Raw genomic sequence first — 14,823 nt, forward strand, 5'->3', positions numbered from 1 at the left:
TGGATCGGGAAGATCCCCTGGAGGAGGGCATGGCAACCCACTCCAGTATTCATGCCTGGAGAATCCCACGGACAGAGCAGTCTGGTGCGCTACAGTCCACAGTGTCGCAAAGAGTTGGGACACGACTCAAACAACTTAGCATGTGCACACCCTGACAATAGAGAAGAGAAGGTCAGAGGAAAACATCCACCCAGGCCAACCTCCTCATGGTCAACGCAGGTAAGGATACCCGAGAGGTGGTTCTTATTTGCTCAGGGTCACTTCAAGCATCTGATGAGAAAATGCATGGAAGACTCTGGATACGCCACAAAGCGCTCTACCGCTGAGCTGGCATTCAGGAGAAAGGAGGGGCGACAGCTCTCTCTGCCTTTGTAGAAGCCTCCGCCTCCTTGAGTACCGTTCAGGCCCCGTGGTTCACCCCTCTCCTGCCGGTCATCCTACCAGCCAGCAGCACTGCATCAGAGAACGTGAAATTCCATTCAGATCAGCACTTGAAAGCGGCCAGGGCCCAGGCTGAGTGGGGGAAGCGGTTTCGCCAGTTTGCTAAAAATAAGGCTCAGGGATTATCTATAGGTTTCAATTAGCCAAGAGAGCAAGCAGGTTGCTCGGTTACCATGAATAATCGAGATGGGGTGTATAGCCCGAGATAAATGATACCTCTTGCCCAGCCCACTTTTTCACAGAGGACACCCAGCCTGCCCCCTCTCAGGGCAGACAATGGGGGCCACTCCCCACACCTCCTGGGAGGAGAACCCCGGGCATGGATGACCACCATGTGGCCCTGGAACAACCTCCAGTGTGCACACCGCTGTAGTTGAGCCCAGCCTGTAGCAATGACTCCACACACCCACAGAGAAAATTTCAGGTTGTGCTCCTCTTCACGGGCATGGTTCAGCACTGTTGTGCTGACTCAAAGCGCCCTTTGAAGTCCTTGGGACTTGAGGATCAATGAACACTGAGAAGCGAGCCCTACGTGCCAATTTCCATCACTCACAAGGACTTCAAAAAGATGAGGCAGGGCAGGAAGTTCAAAAAAGACTGTGCCTTCGAACTGCAGCATGCAATCTCCGAAATTATAGGCACAGCCTTATCACACTCGACTCTTGGAGCAGGTGCTTTTTGCCCGATGCCTCTCACTTGCCAAGAAATCCCTGCTGAGGGTTAATAGGAATATCCAGTTCCTTAAGCATTTCTTGTGCCTCAGAGCTATTACCCCTAAATTTCTAGCACTTAAAAAAAAAAAACTACAGGATTTAGCACCTGTTTGTCTCCGAAATACTTGCTAAAAACAGATCTGCCAAAAGGCCACCTCTAAAATTAGTCATATTTCCTGCTCTGAAAAACATAGTAAATTCTATTTTTAGTAACTCCTTCACTCCAGGTACCTGGAGCTATTATGCTCGGGCATAATTATTGGCAACTTCCTAAGCAGGCAACCCTTATTTTTAGCCCCAAAATAGCTCCAATGAAAATGATTAACAGGCTTTAAAAAAAAAACTAAGGCTTAGAACAAGGTATTAAGCATCTTAACCAATCATTTTACGTACCTAACTTCACAGAGACTTAATCACCAAAAAAAGTAATTGCGGCAATAACTATTTTCCCCTTCCTGCAGTTTTGCCTGTCGGTGAAAACAGCTCTATACCTGAAGGCACCTAGGCTCATCCCTGTCAGCCTCTCCAACTACACTTTCTTCATGTTTTAAATGTGATAACCTTGGGCTTTCCTGGTGGCCCAGCGGTTAAGGATCCACCTGCCAATGCAGGGGACCCGGGTTCAATCCCTGGTCCGGGAAGATCCTGCAAGTCGCTAGGCAACTGAGCCAGTGAGGCAGAACTACTGAGCCCATGCTCTAGAGCCCATGTCACACTACTGCACTCATGTGCTGTGACGACTGACGTCTGTGCACCCTCGACCCCGTGCTCTGCAACAAGAGAAGCCACGGCAATGAGAAGTCCGTGCGCCGCAACAAAGAGCAGCCCTGCAGCAACAAAGACCCAGTGCAGCCATAGATAGAGAAACAAATACTTTTGAAAAATTAAGTACCAAAACCTATCAAGTGCCAGAGACTCTGCATTGCCCAGGTATTGGGGACCAGCATTAGAGGCTGTGAGCACACCTCCCTTCTGGGACTTTACAAGTTATCACTTCATACTCCCGCACGGCAACTTCATTCTTTGTCTCAAAGCCACTGAGAATCCTTTTCAAAGTCTGATCCTGTCATCATTTTTTTTTCCTCGTCTAATCATCAACTTAGTCAAAGACAAGACTCAGAATGTGCTGGTTAAAGAGTTTCACATGATCTAGTGAATGATTTATTTTTAAAGCCACGTTAAGGCAGGCTGTACCACCTGAAAGCTCCTAGAGGACGAAGTGAGGCCCTGCCCAAAGCCGTCGGTTTTTTTCAAGCAGTAAAAGGGCCAACCGGATTCAAATGACTCTCAAACAACTTTGGAAAGAGGTATGCAAAAGAAAAGCCAGGGCCGGGGGAGAGGGGGCGGGGATACTGTCCTGCAGGCAGTGATGGGAAAAGGTGCCTCTTGATAAGATAGGATTGGATGAAAGTCAGGGAAAAGTGTCTCGTTTTTCAACCTGATTCAGAGAGTAATTCGCAGCATGCCATGGAGCATGGCACCCAAAGCTTTTTGGAAACATGCACAAGTCAAAATGCAACACACACCAAGTGCCCTAAACCAGTGATACTCTGGATTTTGGCATAAATCACCCAAAATAACGTGCCCAGTTTGAGACCGCAACTGCGGGCATGGGGCGCCTCCTCTTCTTCCTTTTCTCCACCCACCTTTGCAGATTTTTCCTGAACTGATTCCTCAGGACAGGTTGCCCTGGATCCTTACACTCTGGGGGTGCTGTGGGGGGCAGGGGCGGGGCAGAATGCATCGATTCCCCCAGACACACATCTTAGTATAGCATTCATGACTTCGTGTGTGGTCTGTGGTCTGTGTCCTCTCAAAAAGAAAGGAAAAAAGAAAAGTGAAGAGCTTTCTCCGAAAAGTACGCACCTCCCCAAAGGGGGAATTATTGAGAGGAGCGGGCCTCCTGGGACACTCACATCACCCACTCTGGGGACATTTCATTTCCCTTCCTCCAAGTCCTGTCACCTCCAGTTGTCCCCTGGCTTGGCTCTCAGGAGTAACCACTTTCTGGGTGAAATCTCTATTAATAGGTCACCTTTTAAAGAGACGTGGAAGGCTGCAAATTGTGTGAGGTTGATTTCACCTTTGTTTTGTTCTTAGTAAGACAGGATCCAGCATATGAGTGGGGCTGGGGACTCATCAACTCAGCAGTCCTTCCTAGTTAGAGTCATCTACACACACACACACACACACACACACACACACACACACACACAAGGTAAAGTCATACACACACACACACACACACACATTTTAATCTCTGCAATCTGCCAAAACCCCAAATCTATTAGTTAAGCATTAAGGCATTATTAGGAGAAGGCAATGGCAACTCACTCCAGTACTCTTGCCTGGAAAATCCCATGGACGGAGGGGCCTGGTAGGCTGCAGTCCATGGGGTCTCGAAGAGTTGGACACAACTGAGCGACTTCACTTTAACTTTTCACTTTCATGCATTGGAGAAGGAAATGGCAACCGACTCGTGTTCTTGCCTGGAGAATCCCAGGGACGGCAGAGCCTGGTGGGCTGCCGTCTATGGGGTCGCACAGAGTTTCACACGACTAAAGCGACTTAGCAGCATCAGCAGCAAGGCGTTATTGGATCTGTGAGATACAAGCTATGAATGACACCCATCGTTTCTTTAAAGCTGGCCATTAAGTGAACTAAAATCCAGACTTCTCAGGAGGCTTGCAGTCCCGGAGCCCCCGATTCTCCCGGCTGAAGTAGGGCACACATCAGAAATATCTCCCACTGTCCTCCACCACTCTAAGATCCACCTTCCTTAACTAGATTCAATCAGTTAGTCCAGCGCAATAATTTTACGTCCAATTAATTGGTCCTCCCCTTGCGGAGAGGAAGTGAAATGCAGCGTTTGAAAAAGACAAGATGAGAAAAACGGGCGTGAGCCCCTAAGGGGTGCGAGGGGTGGGGGGCGGGGGGCGGAATCCTCACTGGACTCCATCCGGGCAGGAATTCCTCGCATTCCAGAGTGCCTGGGGCCCAGCCCTGAGCTCCTGAACCGCAGCACCCGGCTAGGGACTGAGTTCGGAGTGCAACCCCGGGCCGTTCAGCCAAGGCACACAGCCTGATGTTAGGGAGGGAAAGGGCAGCGGCGAGGAGCCGAGCCACAGGAGAGAATAAGGCAGCCCGAACAAGCTAAGCGGCCGGGCAGGGGGAGCGCGCGCGCGCCTAAACGTTGCCCATTATGCTGTGAGCAGAGCACCTCGTCTCTTTCTGCTAAGTTTCAAAGAGGAAATGGACGTAACCAGACTGATTGCTCTACATTTCGAGTGAAAAGAAAGTTCTATTACCAGTGCCTGGCACTCGGAAGTGAGCGCTCTGTAATTAGCGAGCCGGATCCGCGGGCATCCCCGCCTTCTCCCAGACGCGATGGGTTAAGTTCCCAGCCCACTGCGAACCCAGGAGTAAGCGGCACTGCCGCTCACTTTGGACTAGAAGGAGGTTTGGAGGGGTTTTCTTCTTCTTCTTGAAAGAGCCCCTCCATTCAGTGAGTTCCTCTCCCAAACACTCCCCCTTGTGCATGGAAATTGAAGCCAGAGGCACTTTGAAAAGTACTCACTGCTAACCCCACTTACCCGAAACAAAGGGGCACACCACCTCGAGAGACTGTAGGAAGGGAACAAGTGACAAGGGCGATGAAGACCTGCAGTCACATGCCAGGGGTTCCAGCACACACGAGGGAACTGGCAAGAGAGGTTAAAGCCAGGAGAAGCTGGGGGTCAGAGGGCAGGGCAGTTCGCCCTGGGGTCAGAGGGCCCACAGCAGTGCGTCTGGGATCCCCAGGCTGGCAGAGGATCCCAGGGCAGAGAGTGGCTGGGCAGGTGGGAAGCCCGGAGCCTCCCTGCCTTTCCCAAACTGCTGGCGTCTCTCTCTCTGAATGGGCCACCAAAGGGAGTTGCTACCCACCCGACCTGGGCTGAGCAAGCCCCAGCCTGCGGTGGGGATGGGGGGAGCCTTGAGTCTGAGATGACCATGAAGCTCCAGCCTGAAGTGGCTCCAAACTTAGGGTAGCTCCCGGGCTAGCTTGCGCAGCATCTCAAAAGTAAGTCATCCTGTATTGAGTTTCTTCTCAGATCTAAGTGAACAGCTGAGGTCTAGCAGGGCCTTGCCTGACAAGGGCTCACACCCTGCTAACTTTCCAAGGGGCTGGAGGGGCTGCCCCTTCAGGTGTCTGGGGGACTTGGGGGCGGGAGGAGGTCTTCCTTTGCTTTCCTGGCTTCTAGAAGATAAGGTCTCTCCCAACATCTGAAGTCTGGGGGTATCAGTGCCAGTGGCTCCCACCCCAGCCGCGGGAGTGAGGAGGGAAAGAGGGGGTGGGATGTCTGGGGGTGCGGTGGGGGTGATCCAGGACGTAGGGGCGGGAAGGGTGGATGGTGGGAGGGGCAGCGTGTGAAAACCCTCCTGTGACCAGGTAAAACGTTCCCTAACTCCGCACCCCACAGGTGGGAATGTCCCTGGGGTCTCGGCCTTTCCCTACCTCCTCCCCAGAGCCCGCGAGGGGGATCAGCCTCTAAATTGGCCCCAAGGGCTGGCTAATCGGCTCTCCCACCTTCAACATCAGGGCCCACGCACTCCAGTCCTGGGTCCAGCTTCTCCACTGATCTTGCCGCCCCTATCGGCCCGAGAGCAGAGTGCCCCCCTCCCCGCACTGCACCCCAACCCCGCGCTGGTGTCCGCCAGGCGGCGCCCTTCGAGATGCAAAAAGGCTGCGGGCGGCTGGCTTCGCGGCGAAACCAGTCGCCCCCCACTCCCCCACCCCACCAGGGAAAGTGACTCCAGATCGCTCCTCTGGGAAATGCCAGTATCCCGGTCTGCGAGAGCTAGCACACGCGTTTGGCTCGACCCCGCGTTCAACCCGAGAAGAAAAGCAGGCGGAGCGTGGGGGTGCTGGGCCGGGGCTCCACAGCCAGACTCGCAGCGCAGGGCTCTCCGTAGGGTCCCCACCGCCCCTCCCGCCCCGATCTCCCATCCCGGGGCTGAGAGGCGGGGGGGATCCAGGGGCCAGAGCCCCGGGCGGCTCACCTTCTCTCCGGTCAGCACGTGCAGCCCCTCGCGCACCTTGGCGAAGGAGCCCTCGCCCAGCTTTCTGCTGCCGATGAGGTAGTTGCCCACGCGCTTGTGGTGCTGGAAGTCGCGGAGCCGCTCTCGGGGCACGCCGCTCACCCAGGCCGGCAGGAAACTTCCTTCGCAGGCGGCCGCCGGCCTGGCCGCGTCCTCGGCGCCGCCGCCGCCGCCCCCGGGCGCCGCCGGCTCGCCCAGGAGCCCGTCCGCCGCCGCCGCCGGCATCGCACCGCTCCGGTTCGGCTCCCGCGCTCGCGGCTCCTCCTCCTCTTCGGCCGGCTCCCCGGGCTCCTCCCGCCGCCGCCGCCGCCGCCGCCGCCGCAGCTGCCTTGGGCCCGGCCCCGCCCGGCCCGCCGCTCCCGCGCCCCTGGCCGCCGCCGAGCGCCGCGCGCAGACAATAGCGGCCGCCGGGGCCACGGGGTACCGGGGACCCGCCCCCCACCCACAAGAAGTTCTTCTACTGAGGCTCCTTGCGGAGACCCTGCCCCGAGTCCCGTCCAGGCGGCTAGTGACCGTCTCCTGGCTCGGGTGCGCAGGGAGCGCGCCGGCCGTGGAGGGGCGTTGGGGCGGTTGGGGGCGCGATCTGGTGCCGGGTCCCGGAGCCGAGATGTCTGGTCCCGGAGCCTGGGGCGCCTCGGCCGCCTCCGCCCTCGCCGCCACCAGCTGGCCCGCACGGACGCGGGTCCGGCTCGCTGGTTCCTAGCTGCGCGCCGGGCGGCCGCTCCCGCCCGAGAGCCGGCGCGCGCGGCGGGCTGCAGGCGCCCTCTGGAAGGCAGCAGAAGAAAGCCCCATTCAGTTTGAATTTGCAGAAATTTAATCCGGTCGCGGGCGGCGGGAACAGATGCGAGCTCCACTCCGCAGCGTGTGCACTTTCAAATCCCTCGTAGCCCCTCCTTCCCCGCGCGCAACAGCCAAACTCGACCCTCGCCGGAGAGGGGAGGGCCCTAGGAGGGGGGCGGCGGGGCCACCTGAGCTCCAGACTGGGGGGGACCCCGCGCGGCCTCTGAGACGCGCGCTCCCGGGCCGCCCAAGTCGGGCCGCCTCCGCTTGTGCCTCTCGCCCGGCTTCTGGGCTTGGGCTTTCTGGACCTTTCGGCGAAGAAATCCGCCACCAGCAGCCGCACCCACCCGGAGCAGGAGGAAAGGAAGGAGGCGCTCTCGAAGCCGGTGGACTGTGGTTTAAGTGCCCGGTATCCAGCCCCAGGCCCCGCACACAGTAGGACCCTCTGGACCCCGGATGGATGGATAGAGGGATGGGTGGATGGATGGAAGGATGGAGTGGCGAAAGCCTGGGCTCACACCAGGCGGGCACGCGGTGTTGGAGGAGGAGCAGCCGCAACAATAATAGTAGCAGCAGCAACGTAGGAATCAGGGCGTTTGCTCCCTCTGCTTGTACATTTACACCTTCGCTGCTTTCCATTGAAACGACGCCGGCGATTGCAGGACGCGGTGGACCAGCGCTCCCTGCTCCTGGAGGCTTTTGTTCTGAGGCGCCCGGACCCTGTTCATCTCTGGTAAACAAGTGCAGCCGCCCTGACTACTCTGATCCTCTCCGGGATCCCCAAAGTCTTCTCAAAGCAAAAATTAGGGCAGGGAGGTGGGGGTGGCGAGTGGAGGGCTGGTAGGGGGAGATACCCCCCTTTTGTATTACAAAATGCTACCTGTTGAGCAGCCAGATAAAAGGCGCCAGCGTTTAATGCGTACTTAACCCCCCGTCAGAGTTACAGCATCAGAGCTGAAAGGCAGGATTTGGTCCTAACCAAGTTCCTTTCACTACTAATTCCTTGGTAAACAATTATGGCACGATCCACGTCAGTGCTCTGAGACTGGGGCGGGGCAGGATGAGAAAGGGATGCTCGGCAGTCATTAATCCAGTGTCTCCGGGGCTTTCTGACCCAGAGAAACGCCTATTTTAAGTAGATCTCATTTCAAAAATGCTATAATCAGCTACTCACGGGTTATGACTGAGGTTGTTTTCCATCAGCCTTCTCGTCGTTCCCTTTTCCCAATATTAAAAATACACTTTAAAAATGTTTTTCTTGTTGTGCTTAAGGGGCTTCTTTACCACCACTCCACTCCCATAATTTCTGCAAGGCCAATGTAATCACAATAATGTCTCAGATTCAGTAATCAAATGTTAGGACAATGGAAGGCAGGGGAGAGAAAGGCTGTATGACCAGCACCGTGCCTGAAGAGTGAATGTTCAACAAACATCTCATGGATGACAAATACGGAGCTCACTTTGAGAGCGAAACCATTCTGCCTCTTCTTTCAGAGAAAGGTTTTAGAGTTTTCCCAATTAATAGCATGTGTATTAATAGAGTATTGCTGTTCAGTCACCAAGTCCTGCCTGACTGTTTGCCACTCCAAGGACTGCAGCATACCAGGGTCCCCTGTCCTTCACTATCTCCAGAGTTTGCTCAGACTCATGTCCATTGAGTTGGTGATGCCACCCAACCATCTCATCCTCTGCTGCCCTCTTCTCCTGCCTTCAATCTTTCCCAGCATTAGGGTCTTTTCCAATGAGTTGGCTCTTCGCATCAGGTGGCCAAAGTATCGGAGCTTCAGCTTCAGCATCAGTCCTTCCAGTGAATATTTAGGGTTGATTTTCTTTAGGATTGACTGGTTTGCTCTCCTTGCTGTCCAAGGGACTCTTAACTTTCTTTAAATTTTTGGCTAATTAGCTCTGTATGAAAATGTAGAAATTACTTTCTTATAATGTAAGGCAAATGTCAGAGACAGTTCATCAAAGTGTCTTTATGGAATAAAAAAAAAAAAGCTAGCTAATTCTTCCATACATGGTGGAAGACATTTACAATGAAATAGAGATTTTCTTTCCTTTTAATTATCCTCTTGGGGTGGAGGTCAGGAAAGGGGTGAAGAAGAGAGAAAATCCAAGCCCGTTAAATCTTTTTCAAGCCTGATGCCTGGGTTTGATTCAAGCTCACTGCTAACTCCATTAGCTGGGATGCATGCCAAAGAGAAGTCCAGATCCTACCCTTCCTGGGCTTCATAACTGGTGTTTGAACTACAGGTCCTGTTCTCTGAAATGGCCTTGTTTAAAAAGGAATAAACCCAGAAATCTCTTTATGTAGGACAGATGAGTACCCAAAACAATAGACTGCCCTCATATGAGACAGAAATGCAGAAAACACCTAGCTGAAAGCACAGTCCAGCACTGAAGACTCTCTACTGATTATCTCGAACTCTATTTCTTATCTGCCTGTGGGACCTCCCTGAGCACTACATTTCAGCTGCCTTCATCCGGATGGGGGTTTCTCACCTCTGCACCTTTGCCTCTGGCATGAACTTGCCCAGTCAGCTGCCCCAACCCCATTTCTAACCAACACAGACTTTGCTTCCCCATGAAGCCCTCCACCATCACTGAGCTGCAAGAGGCTAATCGCTCCTCCTTCTTTCTTATTCCATATCCCTCGTTCTTCTTAAGTCCTATATTGTTGTTGTTTTTTAGTCACTAAGTCATGTCCGACTCTTTTGCGACCCCATGGACTGTAGCCCACCAGGCTACTCTGTCCATGGGATTCTCCAGGCAAGAATACTGGAGTGGGTTGCCATTTCCTTCTCCAGAGGGTCTTTCCAACCCAGGGATTGAACCTGTGTCTCCTGTACTGGAAGGTGTATTCTTTACCACTGAGCCACTGGGGAAGCCCCCCAAAGTCCTATGTTACTTCCTACTGAATGTCTTGCTTCTCTTTTAGTCTCTTTGCAAATGGGAGCTCCCTTATTTTATATTATATTGATATTTGCCCTAGAGCATCTAGCACAGTGCCTGAGACATGGCCATTTCTCGGTATGTATTTATTGCATAAGTGAAAGCAATTGTTCATGGATTCTCAAATGAGTGGAGTTTCGTTGCTCCAGACAGCAAGATCCCCCTCTGTCCTGGGGGAAGACATTTCTAACAGCTTTCTAAAGCGTTGGTTGCCTATGGGTGGTCAACAAATATAATTGTCTTGTCAGAGTCGGACAATTCTCTAACTTTGATGTATTAACCCTTTAAAAAAAATTTTACCAACGACAGTGGGCTGGAAAGCCGTGAAAAGCTTTCTCAGTTGACTTGTACCAGCTGCTTCCTTCCTCCCTGTCTCCTTCTCCATCTCCTCCCACCATATGGCTGGGAGACGGTCTGTGTGCTCCCATAGAACACCAGCTAGGAGACCCAGCTGGAAGCAGTCAAAGACAATTAGAAGTAATCAGGCTGGCATGGCCAGGAAATGAAAGTTGGCTGGAGGGAGTTAGGCTGGCAGAGCCGGCTGGTGACTGGAGAGGGAAAGCGAAGACAGCAGGCACGAAGAAACTTTGCCTGGAAGACAATTCTCTGAGCACTACCCCTTGATTCTCCCCAAAGAAAGCTGTCGGTTAATCAGAGGCAGGACTCGAACTCATGGTCCCCAGAGTTCATGTCCACCGTGATCTTGTCACAGCACAGAGGCTGAGGAAGGCGGGGTCCCCTCCGCTGGGGTGGGGAGGCAACTTCGGCTGGCTCTGGAGAGCGGACCGCGTGCGGCACCTAGCAGTGAACTCCTTGTCTGAAAGTGAGTCGTGACTCACTGTCTCCCTGTGCCCCAGTCTCCTCCATCTATAAAACTGGGGTATTGAGGAAGCGTGAGGATTCAGCGAGATGATGCACACAGAGCATTCAGCCCAGAGCCTGGCACTGAGAAGCACCTGGTAAATTTTAGCTCTCACCCCTTCAGTCAATACTGGCATCATCACCACACTTGGAGGAGTCACTCCAGAATGCCACACACACAACTGCCCTTATCACAGAGGAAGCCAAAGCATTTCCTCCAGTTTGGATCACTTCCCTAAGTCCAGAGTCCTGTGACCAACCACCTTCTTCTCCACCAGGCTGTCTGAAAGGATCTCGGACTTACAATGGGCTCAGTGCACACACACACACACCACCCTACTCCTATCCTAGGGCTTCACCCAAATTCGCCCCAAAATTTAAGAGTCATCCTCTGCTTTCTCTCCTTCCTGGGTCTCATATCCAGTCCCTCAGCAAATGTCAGTTCCGTTCAGTTCAGTCACTCAGTCGTGTCCAACTCTTTGTGACCCCATGGACTGCAGCACGCCAGGCCTCCCTGCTGCTGCTGCTAAGTCACTTCAGTCCTCCCTGTCCATCACCAATTCCCAGAGTTGACTCAAACTCATATCCATTGAGTTGGTGATGCCATCCAACCATCTCATCCTCTGTTGTCCCTTTCTCCTCCCAAATTCAATCTTTCCCAGCATCAGGGTCTTTTTTAGTGAGTCACTTCTTCGCATCAGGTGGCCAAAGTATTGGAGCTTCAGCTTCAGCATCAGTCCTTCCAATGAATATTCAGGACTGATTTCCTTTAGGATGGACTGGTTGGATCTCCTTTCAGTCCAAGGGACTCTCGAGAGTCTTCTCCAACACCACAGTTCAAAAGCATCAATTCTTCGGTGCTCAGCTTTCTTTATAGTCCAACTCTCACATCCATACATGACTACTATGGTTTTTCCAGTAGTCATGTATGGATGTGAGAGCTGGACTATACAAATGTCATGGGTTTTATTTTCACAACCCACCCACGTTTGACCAGAGCTCATCACCTTCACCTCTGTCACCCTCTTCAAGCTAGCCACCAGGCTCTCTCTCATCCTAATCCATGTCTTAAAGGAAGTCAGCCCTGAGTACTCATTGGAAGGACTGATGCTGAAGCTGAAGTTCTAATACTTTGGCCACCAGATGCAAAGAGCCGACTCATTGGAAAAGACCCTGATGCTGGAAAAGACGGAGGGCAAAAGGAGAAGGGGACTGCAAACCATGAAATGGTTAGATAGCATCACCATGGACTCCATGGACATGAGTGTGAGCAAACCCAGGAGACAGTGAAGGACAGGGGAGCTTTGCGTACTGCAGTCCATGGGGTCACAAAGAATCGGACACAACTTAGCGACTGAACAATAACAGCAGTTTAAGGTTTGGTCCCTTCCTCCAAATTCCAGAGGGAGGCTATTGAGAAGGAATGCAAGTTAAAGTGTTTTCTAGAAAGAGGCCCTCTCACCTCCTCCTCCACCGACCATTTCTCCTTGCTTGCATTTCTCATTGTCGGTCAACACCAACAACATCCTCACCAGCAAGTCCCTGTGGACCACGAAGCCCTTCCCCTTCTGTGACCCCTCCCATTACTTCTCCGACCTCACCTCCCCTTTTCACTCCAGTGAAGCCACACCAGGCTGCCTGTTGCTCCCACACGTACCAGGCTTACTCCTGCAGGGGGCCCTTTAACTTATGCATTCCCTAAAAAAACTTCCTCCCAAATACCTGCTTCTTCGGGTCTTGGTTCAAATGTCACCCCCTCTGTGAGCCTGGGTCTGACCCCTTCGTTTACAATGCAGACCTCCCCCAGACTCTCACCTCCCCAACTCCCTCTTCCCGTTCTCTGCTTGATTTTCCTTCCTGGCACTTAACACCACCGACAAATCATGCATTTTCCTTATTTACTCTGTTTACTCTGTCTCCTTTCCTAGAATGGAGGCTCCATGAGGGCTGGGACTTTAGTTCAGGGTTCTCAGCCTGGAGCCAGGCGTACAGGAAGTACTCAATACACATCTGTCCTGACTGAATGAATTTGTAATTCACAGGTTCTCCCACAGCCAAAGAGGGGACCGTGATACACGAGAAAGCAGAAAAAAAGAAACACAGCGAAACTGAGTTCTGCTAGAGAAAGCATACATCATCAAGACAGATTTGAAAGAAAAAAAAAAAGAATCAATAACCATGCCACAAAGATAAACCTCTGAGCAAGCTCATTTGTAGTGTGTCAGGAAGGGAAAGGCTATTATTAGCACTAAGGTTGGAAATTGATGACCTCCATTATGGGTGCTAACCCTTGTCTGGTTCTTGCTGGGGACTGGGCGGCACCCGGCAGCATCCTCGGGTGTGCAGTGACCCCTGAGTGAGCACACAAAGTGGAGCAGCTCTAGAATGTGAGTGCTAGGCAGAGGGTCAGAAAGGAAGGACACTGGAGACCTGAGTCCACTCATCCGTTGCAGGTCGGGCACACAGGCAGGCTGACTGCACAAGCCTGCCCTGGGCGGTCCAGTGGCCGGACTCAGACAAACGAGAGTCAGGCGCCGCCTGCTGGCGACTGGGCTCTGATTTCCCTCCACTCAACTGCCCAAGGAGCCACAGACAGAATACCAGTCTGGAAACCAGAATCGACCCTCACCTGCCCGTTCGGTGACCCTGAGTAGGGCATCTACTATCTCTGACTTCACTTCTGCTGCTGCTAAGTCACTTCAGTCGTGTCCGACTCTGTGCGACCCCATAGACGGCAGCCCACCAGGCTCCCCTGTCCCTGGGATTCTCCAGGCAAGAACACTGGAGTGGGTTGCCATTGCCTTCTCCAATGCATGAAAGTGAAAAGTGAAAGTGAAGTCGCTCAGTTGTGTCTGACTCTTAGCGACCCCATGGACTGCAGCCTACTAGGCTCCTCCATCCATGGGAGTTTCCAGGCAAGAGTAGTGGAGTGGGGTGCCATTGCCTTCTCCAGATAAAATGAAGCAAATTGGCGTGAATGTGCCTCTCTTAAATGGAAGCTACTTTGGTCATTGGTGTCTTAAGCCAAAACGCAAAGTCTCTGGGGCATACATTCTCGTGGTTATTCAGTCTCTAAGTCAGGTCTGACTCTCTGGCGATCCTGTGGACTGTAGCCCGCCAGGTTCTTCTGTCCATGGGATTCTCCAGGCAAGAATACTGGAGTGGTTTGCCATTTCCTTCTCTAGGGAAACTTCCAGACCCAGGGATCAAATCCAAGTCTCCTGAATTGGCAGGCAGATTCTTTACCACTAAGCCACCGGGGAAGCCCTGGGTATACATTGTATGTATTAGCCACTCAGTCGTGTCCAACACTTTGTGACTCCATGGACAACTCCATGGTTGCCATTCCCTTCTCAAGGGGATCTTCCCAACCCAGGAATCGAACCTGGGTCTCCTACATTGCAGGCAGATTCTTTACCATCTGAGCCACCAGGGATATACTTTCGAAAACAATAAATTTAAAATAAAATGGAAAGTGAATGGTTGAAAAGATGTGGTTATTCAGAGCCTCTTCCTTTCAAGGCAGAGGCTTTCTGGGGAGTACTGACATGGGTAGAGACATCTTCATTTGTGCCTACGGTCGTAAGTCCATCCACATACCCCACCTCAGGCCTCCTTGAACGATGACCTTCCAATGTTTCTCCTTCCAGTAATGTTAATCGCTCAGTATCCGAATCTTTGTGACCCCATGGACTGTAGCCTGACAGGTTCCGCTGTCCATGGGATGCTCCAAGCAAGAATACTGGAGTGGATTGCCGTTCCCTTCTCCAGAGACCCCTCATCAGCTGACAAGCCATCTGTTACTGCTGATGAGTCTATGTGTAGAGATAGGAGATAGATGGTTGACATATGTTTTCCATCTAGACCAGCAGATGACCAGATACACCACTGAAGCTCCACCCATTAGAAGGAAGGCCAATCCTGGGGACAGTCATAGCGAATTACTGTGTTTTTGGCTTGTAACCATACACACCAACCAACACCCAAGCTTGTCCTT

At 52.6% G+C, this 14,823-nt stretch overlaps 1 protein-coding gene across 1 annotated transcript in view; it reads right to left on the minus strand.

Annotated features, from left to right (window-relative positions):
- HUNK (hormonally up-regulated Neu-associated kinase) overlaps positions 1-7,279 on the minus strand; it is a 131,016-nt gene extending 123,737 nt beyond the window's left edge. Inside the window, exon 1 of the mRNA XM_070785786.1 lies at positions 6,195-7,279. Coding sequence (XP_070641887.1) covers positions 6,195-6,458 — 264 coding nt within the window. The 5' untranslated portion in view covers positions 6,459-7,279. The remainder of the gene's footprint in view (positions 1-6,194) is intronic.
- Positions 7,280-14,823: the final 7,544 nt, after the last annotated feature.

The sequence above is a fragment of the Bos indicus genome, chromosome 1 (genome assembly GCF_029378745.1).
Source record: "Bos indicus isolate NIAB-ARS_2022 breed Sahiwal x Tharparkar chromosome 1, NIAB-ARS_B.indTharparkar_mat_pri_1.0, whole genome shotgun sequence".
Lineage (NCBI taxonomy): Eukaryota > Metazoa > Chordata > Mammalia > Artiodactyla > Bovidae > Bos > Bos indicus.